Below are 26,499 nucleotides of genomic sequence, written 5' to 3'. Positions count from 1 at the left end.
GTATCAAGAATTTTACTTCCATGACGTGAATAGAAGAAAAATGCTATCTTATGATTGTATTAACTTGCAACTATTCAATCACTAGAGGTTAAAAGTCTTCATATGTTGATATTTCTCCTTTGATAAAACACCTCTTTTGTGTGCTCTCATGATTTTTACAGATGCATAAGAGTTACCATAGCAGATCCGAGACTACCCTATTAAGGCCTGATATTACGGGAACTGGGTTTCAGGAAGGTTCCCATCATTTCCTGATAAAAGTGGCTTACTGTGCCTAAATCATCTGTACCAACAATATAGTTTATGCTGAACATCTGCTTTCCTTCTGAGAGTCTGAACTTTTGGTATATGCCAGGCAGACCACGCCTATTTGACCAGTCCCCAATAAAAATCTTGGGCACTGAGTATCTAGCAAGATTCGCTAGCAGACAACATTTCACATGTGTTGTCACAACTCCTTGCTGTGTGACTCCATGGGGAGTGGACTCTTGGAAGCTTGTGCCTGGTTTCCTCTAGACTTCACTCCATTTATCCTCTCCCTTTGCCGATTTTGCCTTGTATCCTTTTGCTGTAATAAATCACAGCCATAAGCATGACTATATGCTGAGTCCTAGCAAATCATCAAACCTGGAGGGTGGTCTTAGGCCCCCGGCACACTAATTTGTAAAAGCTTTAAAAATATTAAAATATAAATGCGCACATTTAATACAATAAGCATATTTTGAAACTATCTTTCCCTCTCTTAGTTTGTCTCTTTCAATTTTGATTATGGTGACTGACATCTAGAAGTTTTGAAATTTTACATGTATTCAGGAGAATTCTGTAACTATTTTTGGTGCTGTTTTCTCTCCAAAAAGCAGTGATGTTTACTGTTAGACTTTTATAATAAACTTCTTTTACATTCTACAGTACAGTATGCTTGTTAATAGAGCTCTTATTACACTATGCTAAAACTGAAGTTATTTTGGTATGTTGCTTCTTAGTATCCAAGCAACTTCTATGCATTAGGAAGCTCTTGTAAGTAAAACTTTTCTCTCACAATAGGGGAAATCTCTGTCAAGCTCTGAAAAAGTTCCCAAACCACCTATCCCTAGAAACAGAAGACCAGCTACAAATTCAAGCTATACTTAAAACTCTCCCCAAAGCAAAAAGAACTGAAGAAAGCGAAGATCCACCTTTCGTTACCCAAACATCTACTGACATTTCACAGTTTTACTGGTTACTTTGGTCTTACCTTCTTCAGGGAAAAGTTACATCACAAAAGGTTAACTACCGTCAAAGACTGGAAGCTTTCAGGTAACCCTAAAATAGATAATTTCTCTTTTCAGAAGCCTACTAATGATACAAGGCAATATCCTTAGTCATCCCTTATACAGCTAAAACATTCTCAAGGGATGGCGGAAGTGTCCTGATACTAAATGCTACAAAAAATTTTTTTCAGCTATGAAGTTTTAAAAAAGGTAAAAATGTAAAGTTACCAAGAAAACTACATGGGAATTTTAAAAATGATAACAGTTTTATTTTACCTAAAAGAATAAGAAAATTGACCATATTTCAATGCAAAAATGTTATTTAATAAGTAATACTCATTTGAAATGTTAAAATACTTAAACAAAAAGAATATTGACCAATAATATAACTTACTAGCACCACTGCTCTCTTTGTCCCCTGCATTTTTTGCTAGGCTCATGGCATATTCGCATACTTCAGCTGCTTCTCTTTGGGCAAGCTGCCGGAGACATGCCACAGCTGCTCGTCGAAGTAACAAATGGGAACTACATAAGTGAACCTGTAAACCACAACAGTTTTAGACTTTTCTTAAAAAAAGCTGTAATCTCACTTGCCTAATGAATATATATGAACACCTTACTTGTGAAGAGGCTCTTCATTTAACCACCTCAGTTGTTTAAGATATAGCCAAATAATGGCCTTTTCAATAAATAGTAATACCAATAAAATGTATAAAGAATATTTTAGTAGCCTATAAAATAACTGCCCCAAGACTTGGGCACTAAAGATCACAAAATATACTTAGATTAAGATCCAGAAAGATCTTTTGCACATCTTATTTTACACATGGTCGTACTAAATTCTGTCAACGAAATTTTTTAAGTGCACAGAGATTAACTGTAGTGAATGAACAGTTAGGGGGCAGAACACACAGTAAGAATTGAAAGCAAAGCGGGGTGTATAGTAAAATAAAAAACCAAAATCAAGCAAACATAAATATCTGAAAAGAACTGCAAAATGGATCCTTTCGGTATAGCATTTTTTTTAATCTCACAAGTTCGTGAAAGAATCAATATAGTACACTCTAATACATGAAGTAAAGTATAAGAGGCAGTACTGCATAATAATTAAGAGCTCAGGCTCCAGGTGCCAGACTGGATTTGAATCTTGGCTCTGCACTTACTCCTGTGTGATTAGACAAGTTAGATAAGTTACTTAACCTCTCTGTGCCTTGTTTGCCCATATGTGAAATGGGGATAGTAATTCTTCACAGGAATATAGTGAAAATAAAATAAGTTAAAATAAGTATTTTACTTAGAACAGTGGATGACACATGGTAATTGCTCAATAAATGTTAGCTATTATCACTATTACTATAAATCTGACTCATTGAGAAAATATGTTCCATATGCTGCTTTTTAAGCAAGGAAGTAGGTAACATATTTTAGAAAGAATCTCATCCAGAAATGATGGGGGGGGAAATAAAATAATAAATAAGTGATGTAGAATACATAACTCCTTCACAATGCTAGATAATATATTTTATCCTCTTAATATAGCATTTGTAACTTATTTTTGTGTAAAACTCACAGCCTATGAAATTATGCCAAGTATTAAAAAAAGAAAATATAACTGAGGAGAGAAAACCTGACAGATCAGATTTTTTTCAACAGAATATATTTTTTTCACGTCTCTTCCTGAAAATAAAGACGTTTTGGAACTGGCAAATATCTTATAATTAGAAAAGTTAAGCATGATCATATGAGATGGGAAGAACAAGTATCTCAGAGTTTCTGCCTTTTTATCTGTACAATGGGGACAATGTCCACCTTACCTCTATCTTACACAACTGTGGTAAGACCAAAGCATTAAATATATATGAAGCAGAACACCATAAATTTAATTACATAAATTTAATTACAACTAAATAGAATTATAGCTAAGAAAATACATTCAAGAAATGCTGACTAGCAGAATCAAAGTGAAAGAAATAAAACATTTTAAGGTTTACAAAGTGTTTTCAAAAACTCAATTTCAATGATTCTGAGGTGTACTCTCCCACCCCATTTTAACATCTCTGATATTAGAGATGCAAATTATCATTAATGGTGTCTTGCAGCCACTGTAAACCAGGTAACAACAAAGTTGTATTTGTTTGAAAACTTTCCCTTGACACTTCCTGGTAAAATCCACAAAATGTCAGGAATAAACCATATTAAATTTGATAAAAATATATGGCTTCGTGCAGACTTCCTAGCTGCTTAGATATAATCACAATCTACTGTGACATCCATCAGTATAGCTTGGTTTAGCTTTGCTCTTGAATTTTATATAAATGGAACCATGAAGTCTGTTCTCTTCTGTGTCTGGTTTCTTTTTAGCAGTATGTCTGTGAAATTCATCCATGTGATTCCATGTAACAGTTCATTCATTTTTATTGTTGTGTAATATTTTATTGAAGAATTATATCACTATTTATCCACTCTGCTGATTGGTGGACACTTAAGTTGTTTCTGGGTTTTGGCTAGTATGAATAACCAAGCAATGAACATTCCTGTACGTGTTTTTTGCACCCATGTGCATGCATTTCTGTCAGGTATTTAGAGTGGAGTTGCTGGGTTATACTGTATGCACACTTTCAACTTTTTGTAGATTATGCCTCATTGTTTTCCGAAGAAGCTGGGTTTTTTTCTTACATTCCACAAACCTTAGGAATTTGTGTGCTGCTTGCTCCTACATTAAGACCTCTACCTTCCTATAAAAAGCTCTGTTATTTAAACTTTGTTACCTTGCTATCCTATCCCTTCTGTGCCTGCCATATACTTATATTATGGTCAACTGGATATCCCTGCTCTGTCACTGACGACATGGGCATTCAGCTCAAGTCTTCCTCTCACTGACATCTCCTATAATTTTCCCAGATGACGTAAATGCCATGTGTGGAATAAATGTGCACAGGAGAATGACTGGTCACATGGTATAAAAAGCACCCACTTGCCAGGAGGGAAATAACACTAATTCAGAGTGGTGGTTGTTCTTTCAAAAACACATTTTGAACAGTTCTATCATTAGATACATTTTAATACTTTTAGATCATTTAATCAAGATTACTATGGTGAAACTTACCTCTTAATACATTTGCTGAAAAAAATCATATTTCATTTGTGTTAGGTATTACACGTGGTATCACATGATACAGACATTTCTGGTGGCAATGACTGAGTAGAGACGAACATGAAATTGATAAAAATCATCACTGATTTCACTAATTTGGATGAATCCATGTGTGGACTGATTTTTAGAGAATGTCAAAGATTTGGTAATGAATACAGCTCGAAGGGCATTTGGCAATGTGCAAACAAGTTAGCCACTTGAGTGGCCCCTCTGTCTCATCTTTATCTGCCATGCCATCTCCTTCCCACCAGTTTTTTGGAAGAGGTTCAGGAAAGTACTCCAACATGGCTTGTAATAAAACCCTTGATGTGCTACGGAAATCATTTTGGAAACATTATCTGCATTAACACATAGGAAACTCATTGTGTTCCCTACGGCTTACTGATAACCTCCACTGAGATAAAGAAATTCATGTTATTACTTGACCAGATCCTCTTAAATGTGTTCCATCTCATAAGGTCAACTTTCACAGAATAATTACATTTAAGGAGGAAAAAAATGGAGAGAGGAAGCAGACAATTTGAGGAGTGTGTGTCTGCATCTTCATCACATTTATCAGTTGCCTATTAGAGCTGTATCATGTAACAAGTCCACCTTGCTCAAGAGATGCCATCTGTGCCCTCAGAACTTGGCATTAGGCCATGGCTTTTGGCAGGATGGTACATATCTTGTTGCAGAATGCAATCTAGTGTATACTATTAGTTGACTATTTTCTTTGTGGATATTCTCTGTAAACATTTCATGTGCATCTGGTTTCCACCCTGCAGCACACCTTGACGGTCTGGGACTGATTCAGTTCCCTCTGGTCTACGGTGAAAAGGAGCAAATCTTGTTGAGTAAAGCTAAATATACCACACCAGATCTAATGGCTAAGATCTTGGCCTTTCAGTTCCTTCACCTCCTCCTGGATAACCTTCTCTTCCCTTTCCTCAACAATATTCTCCCACAGTTACCTCTATGGTGCCCTTCTTGCTCCTCTTGTCTTTACCTTCCTCCCTCACCCAAATGAGATTCTATAACCCATTATTTCAGCACTGTCTTGTTAATATCCTTCCCTCCCCCATCCTGCTGTCATTTAAGTGAATCTGCTTGGCCAAAGTCCAACTATGAATGTATCAGCATACCTGCTCAAGATGTTTACAGCTGTTGGAGAAAAATCTCACAACTAGATGTTTACAGCTGTTGGAGAAAAATCTCACAACTAGATGCACTGGTACCATCATAAATCACACGACGGAGCTGAAGAGGGTCACTAACCTCTACTGAACCCTCGGAACTATCACAGAATCTTTTATTTCTGCAGTTACTTCAATCTCCCACATCCCATTCTCCTCAAACTTCTGATCCTCCTCTTTGCTCCCTCATTCACAGAACTTGATCTTCCCTATTACTTGATTAAGAAAGTACCAGTCATTATATAATAACTCCCTCAACTTCCAGTCACCAAATCCAAAACCCACCTGTGTCTACACTCATCCTCTCCATGCCTACACTCATCCTCTCCTCCTTTCTTCATTTTGCACTGGAAGAGATATCCCCCTACTTGTGTCCTGAAAACTATGCCACTGGAAACCTTGGAGGAGTAACTATTCCCTCTCTGTCCTACACCTTTAACTCTCCCACCCTACTGGCTCCATCTTGTCAACATATAAACACGCTCACTCTTCTCACTGCTGTAGAAGTAAAAGCATCTCTTTTGACGCCATCACCCACTTGACCTATTGTCTATCCTCTGTCCTCTCCTTTACAGTCAAACTTCTGGAAAGAAGTTCCTGTTCACATTCCATATGTAACCCGGTATATTTGGGCTTCCGTTTGTACCACTCTACCAGATGAGCTCTTGCTAAGGACACCATGTGACAAGAGTCAAAGGACACACTGTAGCTGTCATCTCATTTGATCTCTTGACAATATTTGATATGGCTGACCACTCTGCTACTCCACCTGGCATCTGTGAACACCACAACCTCTATTTTCCTTTGTAACTCTCTGACTGCTCTTTCATGTTTTTTGCTGACTCTTTTTCCTTTACTAAATTTTATATACTGGGTTCCTCATTCAGCACTCTCTCCCTGGCGATCTCATCTACTCCTATGTCTTTACCATTTAAATGCTCATGCCTCCCAAGTGAACCTCTCCAACCAGACTTCTCTTTTCCGAGCTCCAGGTCCACGTAACTATTCAAATGTCTAAAACTGAATTAATGATATCCACTCTTTCAGACCTTCTCCTATTCGAGTGTTGCCAATCTCAGGAAGTTATATTACTTTGCTCAAGTCAGAAACCTGGGTCACATCCTTCCTCCATCCCCTAATTAATCAACAAATTCTATCAATCCTTTTTCCTAAATATCACTCAAATCCATCTATTTTTCCCCATTCCCATTGCTACTAACTTGGAAAAGTCATTTTCCTCTCCATCCCTAGACCACCATAATTCCTACCCTGTAGAGTCCATTCGCCACTATGCAGCAAGAATGAAATGTAAAAAGTGCAAATCTGATCATGTTACTCCCCTGTGGAACTCTTTCTACTGGTTCCCAATCACTTGCAGAATAAAGTCCAAAGTTTTAACATATCTAGAAAGTCTGCAAGATGTGTCACCTGGCTAATTGTCCAGCTTCATCTTGTGACCCTATGACCCAGCTCCCCCTCTTCTCTCTTAGCCTTAACCACACTGACTAAAACGTTCCTAAAATGCATCCCCTCCTTCTCATCTCAGGGCCTTTCACATATTTTTCCCTCTGCCTAAAAATAAGTGCTGTTACTCTAACGTCACGCTTTTCCCAAAACTAACTCCTATTTATCCTACCTACAGTTCACACCTTACATATCATTTTTTCAGGGAAATCTTTTCTGAATGCCTGGGTTATGATAGGCTCCCCTGTTATATGCTCTCCTGTAGCCTCTTCTAGCACTTATTTGTAAATAATCATTGTTGACCATATTCCCTTTAAACTATAAACTCCATTATGACAGAGGCGTCATCTTGTCTCATCCACAAATGTATCCCTAGTACTTTGCACAGTTCCTGACATATAGCAACCTCTCAATAAATATTTGTTCAGTGAATCAATTAACAACTGTGATGATAGTAACAGATCCTCAGAAGTTAACAAGCAAACTTTAGGAAAAAGAATTCTGAGTGGGAAAGACTGAAAATATGATACATTCTTAGCCAAGAAATGAACAGTTCATTAAAATATTTCTTAAAGGGTAAAAAAGAAAATCAGTGAATAAAATGAATAGTCATAAAGTGACTACTAAGCTGAAACTCTAGAATGGATAGCCCAGGAAACATGTTTTTTTGTTTTGGCCTAGTCTGATCTTTTGGGAAACAAATTTGGGGCTCCCTAATTAAATCAATGAATGAAATAGCTTCATACTTACACAAAGGCTAGGAACGAGACTAGACAGATTGACATGTCGTGGTGCAAACATGTGAAGCTGCTGAAGGCAAGATATGGCAGCTGCCTGCACGAGAGAATCTGAATGGTCCTGGGTTATTGCACAACCCACCAAACAAGAAGAACGGATTGTGGATATTGTTGCTCCATTCCCTAGAAGCAAAGTCAAAGAGAACATAAAGTACAATGATTTTATTAGTAACACCAAAAATGTCCCTAGAAAATAATTATCTTCTAAATAACCCCTCTTTCTAAACAAACAAACAAAAAAGTACACCTGAAATTAATACAACACTGTAAATCAACTGTACTTCAATTAAAAAAAAAAGCATAACTGTTGAATTAATATTAACTAGTATGTTTGCTCTATGGTTAGGTTTGGTACTGCAATTGTTAAACCAATAATCACTATAAGAAATGCCCTTACTTTTTTTCCCCTTACATTTTGACAGCTTACATTTTATCAAGCAAATAAAATCCTACAGAACAGGAGTCAGCAAACTTTTCTTCAAAGGGCCAAAAGTAAATATTTTTTACTGTGCTAGCCAAGAGGCAAAATCCACACTACTCTATTATGTAAGTGCCTATATAACCATTTAAAAATGTTAAAACCATTCTTACCTCATAGGCTGTTAAAAAAAAAAAAAAAAGGACCAAAAAACCAGGCATCTGAGCAGATTCGGCCCATGGGCCATAGTTAATTTGCCTATCCTGCCTATCCCCTGTTATAAGAAAGTCATCCCAGAAATTCCTTTCCTTGAAAGCCAACCTCAAAAAAAGAAAACTTTATTCTATTCTATTCTATTCTATTCTTTTGGCCACGCTGCACGGCTTGCGGGATCTTAGTTCCCCGACCAGGGATCCAACCCGGGCCCCTAGCAATGAGAGCTAAGAGTCCTAACAACCTCTGGACCACCAGGGAATTCCCCAGGAAGTCACTTTTTAAAGGATGTAATGTACAGCATAGGGAATACAGTGAATAATATAATAACTTTACACAATGACAGATGGTTATTAGACGTAATGTGGTGATCAATTCATAATACATATAAATGTCAGTTGTACACCTGAAATGAATATAATATTGCATGTCAACTATACTTCATCAAAATAAAAAAAGGAGTTACTTTTAAGATAAATAAATATTTCTGATTACTATTCAGACTGTTTTGAAAACAAAAATTCTGCAAAATCCATACAAATGATTTCAAAACACAACTGCTTATGAATGATGATAATGTGTCTCTCTTAGATTTAGCTAGCTTTACATTTATCCCCTGATAAACTATATTCTCTTTTAAACCCATCATTGTTGTATTTGATTCTCTGTTCAAACAATAATACCACATCTATTATATAATAACGATAAATCCTATTTTCCTAACAAGATTAATGGCTCATCTCTGAATAAAGTTTTACTTCTTAAAAAAAAAATTAATGGCAATTTTTACAAAGGTAGGAAAAATAAATTGCAGTATTATATACTGTCTAGATTAAAATGTCTTAATTGCCAAATATAAGTGATTTAAAATTTTTACCAATGCAAAATAATTTTATATACAACAGAGACCAAACAAGGAAATCATAGACTCATGCAAGAGTCACATTCTAGTCTGAAATACACACTGCCTCATCAGAAAGTACTTGGTAAACACCTACACTTAATCAAAGGCACATATTTATACTCTCTACATCCTTGTGATATTCACTGAAAGAAAGAACTATCAACTTTTCTCAGAGGACACTGAGTCCAAGATAGAGAAATGTCTAAATCACATTTTTTGAATTCCTACCATTCATCCTTAAGATCTTTTCTTTTTTCACTTCCGTCTTTTTTTTTTTAACATCTGTCCGAATGGAGGCAACATATAGCATAGTGATTAAGAATACAGGCAAAGGAAATTTATCTGAGCTTCACCTCTGATTCCAACTACTCATTGGCTATACACACACACACACACACACACATATATATACATATATATAAAACCTTGGACCTCTCTCAGCCTCAGTATTTCATCTGTAAAACAGAGAGATATACCTTTATCAGGACTGCTGTCACAATTAAGTGAGGTAATATAAATAAAAAGCTTGATCCATTGAAAGATTTAATAAATGGTAGGGGAAAAAAAGGAATGCTCTGAAAGTGGCTTATATATTTTGCATAAATTCACAGTAATTTTCTTACCTGAGTGTTTAATTTAACCATTAGTAGAATTATTTCAGTGGAAGTGCATGGTAAGAATATGTGCCTTAGGATCACAAATCTGCTACTCCTTAGCTGAGTAACTTATCTTCTCTGAGCTTACTTCCTCAGAGAAAAACTAGATAATATTATCATCCATAGAGTTAAAAAAAAAAGTGAAGCTAAAGTCCATGAAGACAATTGTATGGCACTCCACGCCAAAGGAACTCCACTTTTATCTTTGACTTCAAGGGGCTCCAGGTAACATTTCACTTAGATGTTTTCTCTGCTCATAACTTCAAATCACCTTCACATCACAGGTTTGTTGCAGGGATTAAATAAAATAGCACATGTAAAAAGCAGAGTTCCAGGTGTTCAGTAAATTGCAAGCATTCAATACATAGTAATTATTATTATTGTTACAAGATTTCTTTAGGCAACGTTATGGTGACATTCAGGAAGTTGAAAGACAGTAATTAACTATCTAGTCCCTTTACTTTAAGATGAATTTACTCACCTTGTAGTTCAGGGCCAACAGTAGTTATTATAGCACCCAAACATCTACCCAAACACTGATGAACTTCTGTATGGGAGGGTGGAACTGTCAACAGCAAGGTAAGAACTAGAGATAATGTTGGCTCCACATATCCACGATACATTGGGCCACTGGAATCCACTATCAGAGCAAGTGAATGAAGGGACCAAGTCTGGAATAAAATATGATTTTATTTTATTGTAAGTAATAGAGTATACTGAATTGATATTTAACTTAAATTTTCATAAACACCAACATCGTACTTTTTTTTGTCAACATCGTAGTTTTTAATCAATAATCTAGAAATATATTCCTTAAGAAATAAAAGCTAGCACATAAGCTACCAGTAGCTAATAACCAAAGTCACTGATGTACAAATGCTATGTTTACAGTTTCTCTGTAGTGTGGCTTTGAGTGTCAGAAAAATAGTTTTGTTGATGAACTCATTTTTCTGTTATAATGTACATGTATTTCATACTTCCAAAAAACAATGACTGATATAATAAGTGTTTGATTTAGTGGTTGCTGTGGACATCAAATATATCTTTATTGCCTGTATTGTTGGAGTTTTACTAAGAAACTAGTCTGAAATAAAACAATCTGAAATAAAACAATGTTCTGCACTCAGATCTATTTCTCGAGCAATGACATTCACAAAACAGTTCCTCAAGTGCATCAAACCATTTCAGGCCCAAATTTTTGTTTACTAAGCACAAATAATCTTAGTGGCTAATAGTATTTGCAAAACTAACCCAGAGCAATGTACTGTAATCAGCACAGGCTTAAGAAAACGCAAAGTCCTTTAAGCTGCCCACATCCACCTGTTAAAGAACGAACCTTTTATTTTTGCTGTTGGCAGCCCCAAAGGAGAGCTGCACTACTGGGCTGAGGACAGAGAGGTCTCAACAGAGAAGCTACCCAACTTACCACCATGGCAGAAAAAAAATCCATACCTTAATTTCTATTACCTATCAATCTACTCCAATCCTAGGGAATTTAGCAACCTGAGTTGGACAATTATGTGTAGAAACCACACCTATTGACAAAAGTAATAGGGATATAACAGCTTGAGGGAGGAAAACCAGAATACACATCCTGGAGAAGAAAAATTAATGGAAGAAACAAAAGAAAGTATTTTAATAAAACTATCATAAGGATTTTTAAGACAAATAATTAAAGCACAAAGGAGATTCTAGAAGTGTTTTTAAAAAACAAACACACACCCAGTATTTATATTAAATTGTTCAGTAGAAAACTGGAAAAAAAAAGAATTATTGTTAAATACCAAAATCATTATCTTGAAGTTCAAATGGAAGATTATCCTGTAACCCACAGTGAAAATACAAAAAAATTAAAATAATGAGGATAAAGACAAGAGACTCAATATATAAATAAGTACCAGAAAGAGAAAAAGAAAAGATAAACTTATATAGAACTTATGAAATTTCTAAGCTGCAAGGATAGAGAGAAAAATTCTTACACACTGTGAAACCAAAATATAAGGTTACAAACATACAGACATATTTCAGGTAAGTTTCTTAGCAATAAAAAGATGGGGAAAAAGATAGTTATGATGTCCATAAGCATCATTAATTCAGAAATTTATTACATAAACCAATGTCTTTTGGGCATGTGAAATATATCCATTGTGTAAAAGAAGAAAATGAATTCATCATTAAAGTTTTATATCTGAATATTCAAAGCCACGCTGCAGAGAAACTTTAAATAGAGTAGTTGCACATCAGTTGTTTTGATTATTGGCTTATATGTTATCTTTTACTTCTTAAAGAACATATTTGAAAGTTTTTATAGATAGCTGATGAAAAACTGAGATGTTAATATCTATGGAAATTTAACTCAAAAAATTAAGCTACTATTAGCCTCTTACACGCAACACAAAAAATAGTGAAACATTTATGAATAATGAAAAAAAGGACTGTGTGCCAGGAACAGTATACCCAACCCAAATATCATTCAAATTTGAAGACAGAATAAAGCCTTTTTTTTTTAGATATGCAAGGAATCAAAAAGCACACCAGTCAACGACCCTTTCTAAGATTATTATTGCTAAAGGAAGTTTTCCTATCAAGTAAAAATAAAATAAGAACAAAGATCTGAAGACAGGAGTTGAGGATACAAAAAAGAAAACATTATTGAAGACTAAATCTCTAGTAGTTACAACTAAATACATGTATACAATAATTTGACTGGAAAGTATAAATTTTGAGTTAGGATTCTTATAACAGAAGAGACTTTAGAAAAAACTGAAGAATGCTACCATACTATTCTTGTGCAGATGTGAGCTGAAACAGAAGCTCTGAGGAAATATAAGTGGTCCACGTTACAGTAAGATGTCATGTCATAGAAAAAGAATCATGTGAAGCAGTCACTTACAGGAGTGTAGTTTTAAGAAATTAAAGCAAGAGAGGGCTGAGAAAAAGGTGAAGACAAAGGAAAGAAAACTAGCACGTACTCGTTGACAGAAAAGAAGAAAGCAGCAACTTCTTAGGTAAAATAATTTCACAGTTGTGTTCTTTTCTTCCAGATTACTATGGAAACAGCATTAAGAAAAAAACACAAAAAACAGCATAGCACCTCTTTAGGAGCAACATTACTTCATTTTTGATTTTAGTCCTTTTGGGTCTTTTGTGCTTTACACAGCTGGAAACCTTTACCAAGAAGTCAAAGGCAAACTAAGACTGTAGACGAAGAAGTCTCTGGAGGATTTTGCATTCTTTTCTTATGGTGAAGGAACCCATTTATTAACAAACTAATGACAGGCAGTAATGGCAATCAAACTTGTCTATTCCAGCTTCTGAGTCCCAATATGAAGCTGGCGAGTTGAATGTTATTGGTTTCATATACTCGATATTTTTAGATGCATCACTGGGAAATGGCAAATCAAGGATATTTTCACACATGTGAAGTTCTTGCCTCTTATTGTAGTTAAACCTATTTTTGTATAAAATATTCAAGAAGAGAGAAAAAAGAAATTCAAGGAGTACACCTGAAGATTCAGCCAACACTGTACCTGGGTTAGGGTATTAGAGAAGAGAGAGAAGACTGCTATTAAAAGAAATTTGATCATCCAACAAATGTAAGGAAATACAAAGAAGAGGAAACATGTACAAAGGATGATAAATAATAAAAAGAAATCATGTTTCAAGGAATGTTGTGAATGGGTTAAACTCCCAGAATAAGAAAGACTTTAGGATTAGGTTCAGATACAAATTCCTTTTATACACTCATAAAGCAAAATGACAGAGAAAGACCCTAAGACATTTTTCCTAACAGCCCATCAGAATCAATACTATTTTTACAAATAATTTTCCTCAAAATAATATTTTAAAATTTCATAATAGGGCTTCCTTGGTGGTGCAGTGGTTAAGAATCCGCCTGCCAATGTAGGGGACATGGGTTTGAGCCCTGGTCCGGGAAGATCCACATGCCGCGGAGCAACTAAGCCCGTGCGCCACAACTACTGAAGCCTGCACACCGCAACTACTGAAGCCTGCGCACCCAGAGCCCATGCTCTGCAACAAGAGAAGCCACCTCAATGAGAAGCCCACACACCGCAACGAAGAGTAGCCCCTGCTCTCCACAACTAGAGAAAGCCCGCGTGCAGCAATGAAGACCCAACACAGCCAAAATTAATTAATTAATTAATTAATTTATCCAAAAAAATTTCATAATAAACAAATCCATATTATACCTGGACTTCAGAGGATGTCCCATCCTGTGCTAGAGCCAATAAAATGCTGACGCTGGTCTTCAGATGTTGTCCTGAGCCGATACCACCAACATAACGATGCAAACAGCCCAGAGCCAAAGAATGGCCAGTTCTGGATACAACATCTCGAGCTGATTTCAATCTGGAAAAGAGTTATGCTTCAGGGATTGTTTTTTCTATTTCCCTATGGCAATAACAAGCTTATGAATCACACAATAAAAGGGATTTATTCTGGAAATCAGAAAAGATTACAATCTTTATTACTTCTTTCTCTACTCACTAACAAGAGTTAGAGATTTACTTTAAACTGGTTAAAGTCATACATTTCACTGAAGAAAGCCTACCTTTAGAGAAATATGAAAGAGGACCTACAACTTCACAGCTTTTAAGATTAATTATTCCTTGAAAAGACAAGAGCCATTTGAAATGTATTTTTTACCATTGGTGTTTTAAATAAAAGACAAATAAGACAAAAAGACTATGACTCATAATCACACACCAACATAGTCAGTTACTATTAGAAAACATTAAAATACCACTAAGAACAAAACTCCTAAAATAACAAAGGAGGCTAGAAAGCAACTTTGGATGCATTTTCAAAACTGTATTATAACTCTCAATAAGCCATCCATGATCAAACTTCTGTCACAAGCTCATAAAAATGAAATAAAGCCAAGATATGAAAAACCATCACCAAGACTCTGGCTGGTCAGTTTGCCTACGGCAAAGAAAGAAAAATTCTAAGTGCTGTCACGATGGAACAGACATTAAGAAACGTAGTAATGAAGGAAGTGAACTAAGTCCATCCTTAGCAGTATTTCTAATATACTATATCCTTGGATAAGTGATCTCTCTCTCTCTATGCCTCAGTTTCTCCATCTGTAAAATGAACATTATCATTACTCCTATATAGCAGTTGTTTTGAGGAATGAAAGAAGAATGAATGCAACCTGTGAATTCTAAAAAGCCTTATACAGATTAGAAAGATTGTTACTTTTCAGAGTTCATTTCAGTGAGCTAAAAAAAAGCTGAGCCAATTTTCTCAGTGACAGTCATCTATTCAATAAAGTAAGTAATCTAAGATACAAAAATATATCATATATATACTTTCCCAGGGGTCTCAGAGTGATTTTCAATTTGAATGGAAACTAATTTAACCAGTAATGGTTTTTATTTTTTTCTGAACTGGGTCTTAAGCAATTGAGTTACTCCCTATTAACTGAGAACGGTTTATAGGAATGATTCCAGTCTTAATGCTAAGATGGCATACGATTTTAACATGCAAAAACAGCTGACAGATCTGTATGTATAGGTGATTTGGCTTTTCATAGTTGGATACTATATCAGCAAGAGATAATGTTGATAAAAAAGTCTGATATAATGAAGTTGCAGGATATTGAAGCTTTTTCAAAATAGAACCAGATTTTGTCAAATCTAAGATACCACAGATTTTTCTTAATGTACCATTATTTTATGTAACAGTATAAAAGAAAAAAATGCTGACAAATAATTATGACATTTCTTAGAGATTTTAGGACAAATCCCAATTTCAGATAACTTAAAATGTGAAAAAACAGATAACAAAATCTGTGTACTAATTAATTTCAGATCATAATAAATTATTTAGAAAAGCTAATGAAATTAAGCACTGAGAACACTTGCAAACCATTAACCAGACAGGTATGAATATGAATGAAATGTCCTTGTGTTTTACCAGAATAAGTATAAATACTCCTATAGGTATTAAAGCACTTATAAATTAAAACCACTTGTAACTAAAGAAAAATTAACCAGTCAAGAGTTTTCCAAAGAAATACACTCTTATTTTACCTACTATTAACAGAGCACAAACCATGAAACAGGTAGCTAAGACTGGTTCTAACTTTTAAAAATTCTTTAACAAAAGTTGATTTCAGGATTAATGAGAGACACTTGGAAAAGGTAAAGTTAATCTATTGCTAGAAAATAAGCAAAGTCATCCTGCAGAAGACTAAGTGCCTGGGAATGGTTTAGCTACATTCTGCCTGCTCACATTATCCTTAGTGAGTCAAACAATACACTGGGGCATCATCCTAAACCAGCCAAACTGCCACTGTGTGTGAAGACAAGGACAGCCATCCTCAGATACGCAAGAGTTCAGAAAATACTTCTTCCGAACCACTACTTCACAACCACTGCTTCTCCCAACCTCTCTCTTGTTAATAATTATGATATAGTTTGGTATAATTAATCCTCAAAATATACAATACTTAAGAATGATTAATTTGGGCTTCCCTGGTGGCGCAGTGGTTGAGAGTCCGCCTGCCGATGCAGGGGACGCGGGTTCGTGCGGTCCGGGGGGATCCCACATGCCGCGGAGCGGCTGGGCCCGTGAGCCATGGTCGCTCTGGGCCTGCGCGTCTGGAGCCTGTGCTCCGCAACAGGAGAGGCCACAACAGTGAGAGGCCCGCGTACCGCCAAAAAAAAAAAAAAAAAAAAGAATGAGTAATTTACATAACTCAAGTGTTAATTCTTGACCACTCTTGATTTTCAACTGCTCTACTTCAAGTACTTGATTAACAATCAACAGTCACTAATAACTGCATTTATCATCTTAATCATACTTATTTGGATCTCTGAGATCACTCTTTTAAATTAATATTGCCAAGAAATTCTTAAAAGCTAATGCTAAATGTATCCCCTGTTTCAGGGATAATTTAAGAAATGATAAACTTGGTAGTAGTTAGAAAAAGAATGGCTTATCCCAAAAAGTGAAAATTAACAGAAAGAATAATGGCGGGGGGTGTGGGAGGGCAGAGATAAGAGAAAAGGACTACATATAACTGAGAGACATCGTCACTAACAATCCTCTTGATTCTGTTATGTAACATTCAAGAGCTGAAACAGAAACCTGCACCACACTGAAAGTATCTACCATGTGGAAAATATACAGTCCAGTTAATAATTACTGATAACTTAAAAGACATCTTTGTGTATGAGAGAAAATTACTTGTTGATAAAGAGACCCACTTACTTGTCAAAGCTATATTGGGCCATTCTAGCAATGAAAGTTGCTTCTCCAACCACCTGAGCCATTCTTCCAAGAGCTTCCCCTGCTGCACATCGTAAGATGGGGTTTGGGTTGTCAAGGGCCCCCATAACTAGTGTCAGAGCAGATTTACGAACTTCCTCAGGTCCTAAAGTACTTTTGTTTTCAGCCAGGCCCTATGGTTATTTAAAAAAAAAAAAAGGACTGCAATCTTTGTAAATATACATATATCTTCACACATTATTTTCTTCAGCCAACTTTCCCATGCATATACTATGCCTAGAATTAATACATGTTAGACTGACAGTAATCACTTTCCTAAACAGGATTTCACAACATGATATATTACATAGCTGTAGTTGAATCAGCCCTAAAACCAACAATACCTGGGAGTGTCTCTATCCAAAGACAAATACTTAAAAGTTGTTTTTATACATAAAGGACACTGTATTATTAAATCAACTGTTATTTAACTGACTGAAATTTATCATTATAACTTTAAGGAAGGAAAAGGCCTCATGAACATGAAACTTTGATACATTTATATAAAAATGCCAGAGACAATAATTATGTCATAAAGAGTATATCCAATACATACCTAAAGACAAAATGAGGTAAGAATAATCAGTAACTGAATGTTGAACTGAATCAGTATGAATGTTCATCATACTAAATGTTAATATCACTCTTCTAGTTACACTTACTGTCCTGGAACTTAAATTACTTACTTGAGACCAAAAATATAAGTCATGGTAGCTAGGGAAAATGTTAACTACAGCAGAGGCATTAGTGAGCACATATATGAAGAAATACATACTGTACAAGCAATATTACAGCTGTTAACCAACCTTCCAACCACTGAGGGAAACTATGACCACCCCACTCCTTTCTTAAAAAACTCAGATGTTGGTAGCTGATGGTCTCTGAAAAGGGCATATACTAATGATTATATAAATGGTACAAGCCTTTATTTGTATAACCAATGCCTACATCCCTTTTCCCTGAAGTTTACAAAATGTGATTTAATTCATGCCCATTTAAACACTTGTACTTGTTGCCCTTTTAAAGCAGTGATATCTTATAATAAGCTTAGTGCTGAATAACATGACTTTTCAAATACATCATGAGAGGCTATAAGCTCCATAGTACAGTACATGAACTCTGAGAGATAAGCAAAATATTTGTTATTTCACTTCATACATGTAGAATATGAGGTTTAAAAAAGGCTAAAGGAACTATACAAGACAGAAACCTATTGAGTAGCTAAACCAGAACACAATCTCTAAATGCAGCACTCTTTTAACTACATAACAAACATAGCCTCTCCTGCTTTATGATCTAAACCACAAATCAAACTTAAGCTTTATCTAGTTAGCCTTCAATAGAATACCAAATTTCATTAGTCAGACATGTTTGAAAATTCTGAATATACCAGCACTTGTAAAATTTGAGGTATCAAATCAAAATATGAATTTTAATATTACTAAAATATAAAATACTTATTTAAATACAATGAGCCTAATATAAAGTTTCTAGTAATTTAAATGAAATAATATAAAAGCATGGTTATCCAGAGCTATACATATAAACATAATAGTCTAGTTATGTCTGAATTACTATATTAAAGGTATTAATTAAAATCTTAGTTCAGGGGCTTCCCTGGTGGCGCAGTGGTTGAGAGTCCGCCCACCGATGCAGGGGACACGGGTTCGTGCCCCGGTCCGGGAAGATCCCACATGCCGTGGAGCGGCTGGGCCCGTGAGCCATGGCCGCTGAGCCTGCGAGTCCAGAGCCTGTGCTCCGCAATGGGAGAGGCCACAACAGTGAGAGGCCCGTGTACCACAAAAAAAATAGAAATAAAAAATAAAATAAAATCTTAGTTCAGAATATTTGCTATGTTTTAAAAGTAAATACCTTTAGTGCACTAAGAACAGCTGTAAAAATATTAAGCTGCACAGCCTGCTGGCGAACACCTTTGGCTTGTTTAACACATTCGGCAAAGTGATCCAACATCTGTAATCTGTAACAATAAAGATCACATTAGCAATACTTTTTATTCAAACCTGGCCCAAAAAACAGAGATAAGAAGAAGGGTATAAGCTGATTGTTTAACAAATAATGCCCCATGCTATCTCTTTTCACTTCATTCCCTGGTCTAAACTGGATCTCCTACTTCTGAATTAATATACGGACATGAACTACTAACTGGCACAACACAAGGGACTAATATTAAGTTTCAATCAGCAAAATAATGTCATAATTTCAGTGGTCTTTAGTGTGCAACAAAGCGCCTGGCATAAAGTAGGTGCTCAAGGTTTCTTGAATAACAATCATTAATTGTGCATCTCTGTGGAAGATTTTTAAGTTGGAAATCTTAAAATGTGGCATAATTTTTTTCTCTTTAAAAAATACTCTCACACATAGAAGAAAATAGTACCTCGTGTCCTATCTTTAGAAGCTAATTGGGAGATTTTTTTAAAAAAGATTTAGCTTTGGTCAATTTTGTTAAATGTGAAAAATCAGAGGTGAATTGGTTTTCTTGTTTCAAATTTTTAAAATGAGACAGTTATCCCTCTTCCCCAAATCACAGCCATTTGAGACTCTTCTGATTAAAGAGAATGAGGTCATATCAGATTCTTCTAAAAAGAATAGAGGTGGAGCAAAGGAATCTAGGGAAATTTTACTGGAAGGATTTATGCTCAATTATAAAAGGCCATGGGTCTCAGGTCAAAGCATTCTTCAAAAATCACATAGGAAGAAAACATCTAGCCTCCAGCAGGAACTCCAGTTAGAGGTACTTGGGGCTAAAGCTGACACTTGTACACCTGTCTGACACAGATCCACATCTATGCTGAAGAAGCAGGGCACTGTCCACACTGCTTTCAAGCACACGCCTGAAAAGACACACATGGTCTCCAACATGGCCATCAAACATCATGTGCCTATAACTGACCTCAAATACATGACTTAAACAAATTTTTTTCCTTACTATATTTATTTCTTTTAATTTGAAAAATATTAACAAAAAGTTCCTACCTAGAAATAACCATTGAACATTTTCACGTATTTTAAAATATCAAACTGGGATCACTTCTTGCCTTTTACCTTCTTCATTTAACACTATATAATGAGCATTTTCTGATATCAAAACATTGTCTCTGTAAAATGTATTCCAGCCTATCAACTTTCCATAATTTATTCACTGATTCCTACATCCCTGGATATTTATGTTACATATTTTAATAGAACTTATGTATTTTTACTTCATCTGGTTCCACAAAAGTGATTTAATAAAGTTAAGAGGACTTCCCTGGTGGCACAGTGGTTAAGAATCTACCTGCCAATGCAGGAGACACAGGTTTGAGCCGTGGTCCGGGAAGATCCCACATGCCACGGAGCAACTAAGTCCGTGCGCCACAACTACTGAGCCTGCACTCTAGAGCCCGTGAGCCACAACTACTGAAGCCCGTGTGCCTAGAGCCCATGCTCCGCAACAAGAGAAGCCACCGCAACAAGAAGCCTGCGTACCACAACGAAGAGTGGCCCCCGTTCACGTCAACTAGAGAGCCCACACACAGCAATGAAGACCCAATGCAGCCATAAATAGATAAATAAATTTTTTTTTTTAAAAGAAGATAATCCTGAATTCTAGTTACAGGTCTCATAACTAGCTGTATAATTTCTGACAAACCACGAACTCTTAGACCTAGATATCTTTAGATTTAAAACAAGGACATTAAAGTAGATGCCTTATAAGATCCTTTCACCTTTAATGATCTTTAACATTTATGTGGCAACCAAATGTTCTTAAAGATATCCGGATAAAGTAAAATTTCATATTTAAAAATTTCCCCTCAAATTAAAAACCAATTAATCAACTAACCTACATATGTAAAGATATGCTATCTTTTCTATACAACTACAACAATGTTTTTAAGGCATAGTTTGTAAAACCTGATCTGTGAAGGTCTTGCATTAATTCATTTTTACTCCTTCTTCTGGGAAAATCACTGTAAGTATATAAAATGCTTACTAAGTTAAGTATGGTGTCTGTGGACACAAAGTATAGCAAATTAAAATGTTCCTATTAAAAAAAGAATCAGTTACTTCAGTGTTCCAAGTTCCAGACTTTAACCATCTGACAAATGTCATATTAGGGAGTAGACTTCTCATTCATTTAATTCCTCAGTAACAAGACTTGGAAAACTGGTGTCCCTAATTAAAGATACAGGCAAACCTACTTATAAACTGGCAAACAAACTACTATAATGAAAATTTTGTTGTTTAAGACCGAGTTCACAATACAAGTGGATATCATATGCTAGTACATGGGGTCAAATTTTAAAAACAGTTTCAAATTATGTGGAGTTTGCATGCAATTTATTATGTGTCACTTATGTTATTACATTTAGGAGACTATTGTTCAAACTCTTCTTATTGAAGAGTTAGCTTGGTTGGGAAAATGTACTGCTTGAAAATAATTTATATTTAACTAAAATCACCTTATTGACTTTATACTAACCGGTGTTTAAAAGAAACATGAGGAAACACTACACCAAAAAGAGCCACAGAAGCATCAATGACTGAAACTCCAAGGGGAAGAGGCCCAGGCACAGCTTCTCCCGCAGGTATTCGTAAATAAATGGAGGATGGATCATGCTCCAGAGCCCCACTTCCAGATGCACTGTTTGGCTGGAGCTGCAAAAGAAGGACATAAAAATCATTCAAGATCCACTTTGGGAAATTCACTTACCAAGTACTGGGCGTGACAAAACAGGGGAGGCGAGAGAAAAAGTAACAATGAAAGAACAGAATGATTAAATCTGAAAAATTTTAAATAGAGAGATATAATTTGGCCATTAAAAAAAGTCACAAGAGTTCATGCAATTTTTTAAAAAGTTTTGTTCATTCTAAAACATTTTTGCAGTAATGTGTAAGCAAAATCATGTCAGGAATAACTTAAACCCGCAAAAAATTTTTTAAAAGTGGCCTTTAGTAACTCTTTTTAAAAGGTACATAAGAAATAATGTATTCAGTGGGCAAAAAAGGTTCTAAATCTTCAACCTACTAAATCCTATTCCTCTCTAACCTGTCACAAAATAAACTAAACCAAAACAAACACCAAAAACCAAAAAGCTAGTCAAAACTGATCTTTGCCAATGAAACCACAGCGTACCTAAATACACAGAATATTGAATAAAGACAGTTCGCCAAATTCTAACTGTGGCTGCTTTCCTTTTTTCACTATTTATCCACCCCTAGGAAGGTATCTTTAAACGTCTAAGAAAGCTAAATGAAAATTAAACCTTAGTCTACAATATTTTCTTTTTAAATGACAATGTGTAATAGTACCATTGTTTTTCAATCAAGCTAGTATTTCATTTCACTTTATAGCTTACTACCTGGTCTTCAATTGATTTATGATCAGTTTCTTGAAGCCAGGAACCAAGAAGAACACTATCATCATAGTGGCAGAGGGATCTGAGGAGGGAAGTAGTTGTGTTGGCTGAGTTGTCAGTCAAAGTGAATTCTGCTACCAGTTCTCTAAGAAGTGCATTGAAAGAGCCTAAAAAACAGAACTTCAGGTCAGATTACAGAGAATACTTTTTAAGAAAATGACAATCACTGCCCACCAAGAGCAGCAATATGTTCAACAGGAGTAAAACAATTAAGTCCCCATTCCCTTTTAAGAAAAACCAGTATTAAATATTTTAACACTGGTTTTAATACACAATAATGGCACTTCCTTTTTTGTTATTGTATTATGCCTTTTAGCCCAAATTATTTAAAGTAATCAAAAACTCAAATAGAGAAAAGATTTTTTATTTTAAATATATTAAATATGATGATTATTATTTACTATTAATTACCTAACGATGTGTAAACACTGAACCACAGCATATCAAAATTCTTGGGCATGGTTGCACTGGAATATTAACATTTTATGTGACATTTAACTTCTGCAAAAGTACATTACTATTCTCCCTCCAGATTCCTAAATTTTGGCTGTATTATAACAGTTGGGATAGTCATTAAAAGCATAGACTCTGAAGATGAACCAACTGGGTTTGAATCCAAGCTCTGCCACTTAACTACCTCCCAGACTTGTGCAAGTTACACAACCTCTAAGTACCTGAGATTCTTTATCTTTAAAGAAAGCTATATTTTAGCCTCATAAGGTTGTGGTTAGAGTCAAAGATGCTAATACCTGTTAAGGGCTTAGAACGAGACCTGGAACACAGTAGTGCTCAACAAGTGTTAGCTACTATGTATGAAGAAAAGGAAAATGGTTGCCTTCCTTTACATGGTCAGAACCCTATGATATTGTGAAGAACTGCAAAGGTATACTGAAGAATTTTTATTAGACATCCACAAATTTTATTTACCTTCATAAGTTTTTGGAGGTAACAACGCCAAGATATCATAAAGTCTTAAACGGACCATTGCAGCACTAGCTTTCAGATGAGCTCCGTGGGCTTTAATTACAGATGGAATGCTAAAATATCAAAAGTATAATTAGTATTAGCTTATTAGAATAAGCATTACTTACATTTTTTTCCAGCCATGTATCAATGTACCATCAAAGTGCATTGATAAGTATTACATTTTTCTTTTAGTTTATTTTGTGACTTTTACTGTTAGTAACAGAAACACTATAAAATACAATTTTAGGGACTTCCCTGGTGGTCCAGTGGGTAAGGCCCCACGCTCACAATGCAGGGGGCCCAGGTTCGATCCCTGGTCAGAGAACTAGATCCCGCATGCATGCTGCATCTAAGAGCTTGCATGCTGCAATTAAGAAGCCCACATGCCTTAACTAAGACCCAGTGCAGCCAAAATAAATAAATAAATAATAATTAAAATAAATAAATAAAATACAATTTTATTTCAATCCACACCGCTACTGAAATTTTTAAAGTCACTTCACACAAATAAAATTTAGTACATTTCCTATATGATACTATAGGGAATTACAAAACATGGCTATTTATAAATATATAAAATTGGATGTTAATGTGTCCTAATTGTCTACTTACTGTGACATCATAGTCATGGCACATTCAATAGGGGTCATCAATTTTCTAATCACATCTTCAGTTAGGAGTTCAGGACAATGTGCAACAAAACTCCTCATTGCTAAATAAAAATTTTAAAAAGACATATTTGAAACAGCTTTTGTGAGGATGAACAAATTTATAAAATTATATAAAGGTACCTAAAATTTTTAATTATTACAAAATATAAAGTTCTAAAACAAGGTCAAACCAAAAGAAGAACCAATTGCAACTTTAGAGAAAACTCATTAGAAAAGGCTAGAAGAAGAGTGGACAGCAAAAATGGAGGGAGGGAAGATGTCTGTTAGAAAGATTTCTGTGAACGAGAATTCAGAAGTCTATGATCCCACGTGAATTCAGATAATTACAAAAAAAGCTGTTTCAGAACAGATCCAACAGTGGACATAATGGCCCAGTGAGACGACATAGCTTTATTGGCTCTTTAGCAGTAGAGCTAAGACTAAACCAGCTCTTAGATGTGTGGGAACAAAACTAACACCTTGCCCTGTGGCGCTTATGGTTAAGTGTACATCTGTCTCCCACAGTTTGAAAAAAGAAGCACTTTTCACCCTCAGATAAAGCAAAAAAGGACACGGTCACTCTGTGTAATTCTAGTTTTCAAATAAAACAAAACTTGAGCCTTTCCTGTAAGTTGCTGACTCCCAAACAAAAACAACTTTGATACTTTTTAAAATGCTGGTATCTAAAAGACGTATCAACTTTTGCAGATTTGATAGGAGAAAACAGCTATCTGTCCATTAAGAAAAAACTAACTGTAAACTCAGTAACCTTGGTAATCCTGTTTCTTTTTCCTTTAAATAGGCACTGGGCTTTTTTACTTGGTGACGTAGTGCTTCTTCAGGAGGAAGAATGCAATAACTGGGAATTAAGACACCTTGGTTGTTCCAGCTCCTAATTGATCATGAACTCTAACCTCCTTTTCAGAGTCTCAGCTTCATTTTTATTACGAAATTAGTAAACTGGTATAGATTACTTATAAAGTTTCTTTCTAAATCCAAAAGTGTACAGATTCATCATTATATATTAAAGTAAAAAATTGAAGTAATCATTTTCCTTCACTTCACAAATATTTTAGTAAGAAAATAATATCCTGAAAGTGCAGTCCTTTCAGTTCTTACCACATAAAGCTCCAGCACGACCTTCCAATGTTACCTGCCAGGTAAAAGAATCGCCTCGGGCCTTCTCAGCCTCCAATTCCTTCAATGAACGAGGGAAAACATTTCGCCACAATAACAACATCTTGGGCAGATGGTAACGAACAACAGATGGTCCTGACAGAGAAAATGAGAACACCAAACCATACATATATATAGCATTACAAACAAAAGTCAAAGAAAAGAGCCCCAAACAAGCTCTAACAATATCTATCATTTCACTGTATCTTTGTCTCTAATATTAACATTTTCAAAATGTTTCTTATTCAGTAAGTAAAATATATATTAAAGCATAATAAAATTCACCTAAAAACTATCAATATTTTTAGCATCCAACATAAAACAAATCCACAAAAAGTCATCTAAAAGAAATTACCCAAATATATTCAGAATGATGGATTACATTCTATCAATGATAAAATATATCTGGGACACATTTTATGATGCCTTTTCTATAAATATTATATATGTATATAAACATGTACATCCACTCCCAAACACATACATATATTTACTACTCCATTTTAAGGGCAATTTATATGGTTAATTTAGTTCTATGGAGTAGTATATTTAGAACCAGGAACTTATATTTCCATTGCTAAGGAATTCATTTAACATAGCACACAACATAAATTTCTAGAAAAAAAAGTTACCACTTTTTATTTTCTTTAAAAAATGAAGTCAAGGTTTAATTTCCAAAAGGTAGATGCATCAAGCAGTGAGTAACTTTGTAGCGCACACACGCATACTTTTTATAGTAGAAGCCAAACACGTGAAGTAAAAAGTGGACACACCTTATCACAATGATAAAACATATTTCTGTTCTATGTACAGTGCTAAACTTTGCCTGCATCTCAGATTTGTCATAGCACTTAGGAAAGTGAAGTGCATAAAGATAACCCCAAGAAAGCAACACCAATGGGAGATGCCGTTTAAGTGTGACTTTATCACGCTACTAAAATCATGTCACTGGTCTTTACT

At 35.2% G+C, this 26,499-nt stretch overlaps 1 protein-coding gene across 5 annotated transcripts in view; it reads right to left on the bottom strand.

The window, feature by feature from the left end:
- The window catches only part of HEATR5B (HEAT repeat containing 5B), an 86,576-nt gene that overhangs the window by 36,105 nt on the left and 23,972 nt on the right, over nt 1–26,499 (bottom strand). For all 5 annotated transcript variants that reach the window (XM_079940399.1, XM_079940400.1, XM_079940398.1 and 2 more), the window contains 11 exons: nt 25,483–25,635; nt 24,326–24,425; nt 23,675–23,784; nt 22,691–22,854; nt 21,811–21,986; nt 19,203–19,308; nt 17,274–17,464; nt 14,243–14,402; nt 10,513–10,702; nt 7,794–7,963; nt 1,645–1,789 (listed from right to left, as the gene is read on the bottom strand). In XM_079940399.1, coding sequence (XP_079796525.1) covers nt 1,645–1,789; nt 7,794–7,963; nt 10,513–10,702; nt 14,243–14,402; nt 17,274–17,464; nt 19,203–19,308; nt 21,811–21,986; nt 22,691–22,854; nt 23,675–23,784; nt 24,326–24,425; nt 25,483–25,635 — 1,665 coding nt within the window. The remainder of the gene's footprint in view (nt 1–1,644; nt 1,790–7,793; nt 7,964–10,512; nt 10,703–14,242; nt 14,403–17,273; nt 17,465–19,202; nt 19,309–21,810; nt 21,987–22,690; nt 22,855–23,674; nt 23,785–24,325; nt 24,426–25,482; nt 25,636–26,499) is intronic.

Source organism: Stenella coeruleoalba (assembly GCF_951394435.1).
Source record: "Stenella coeruleoalba genome assembly, chromosome: 13".
Lineage (NCBI taxonomy): Eukaryota > Metazoa > Chordata > Mammalia > Artiodactyla > Delphinidae > Stenella > Stenella coeruleoalba.
Note: the sequence above shows the minus strand (reverse complement) of the source record. Positions and strands in the feature narration are given on the sequence as shown.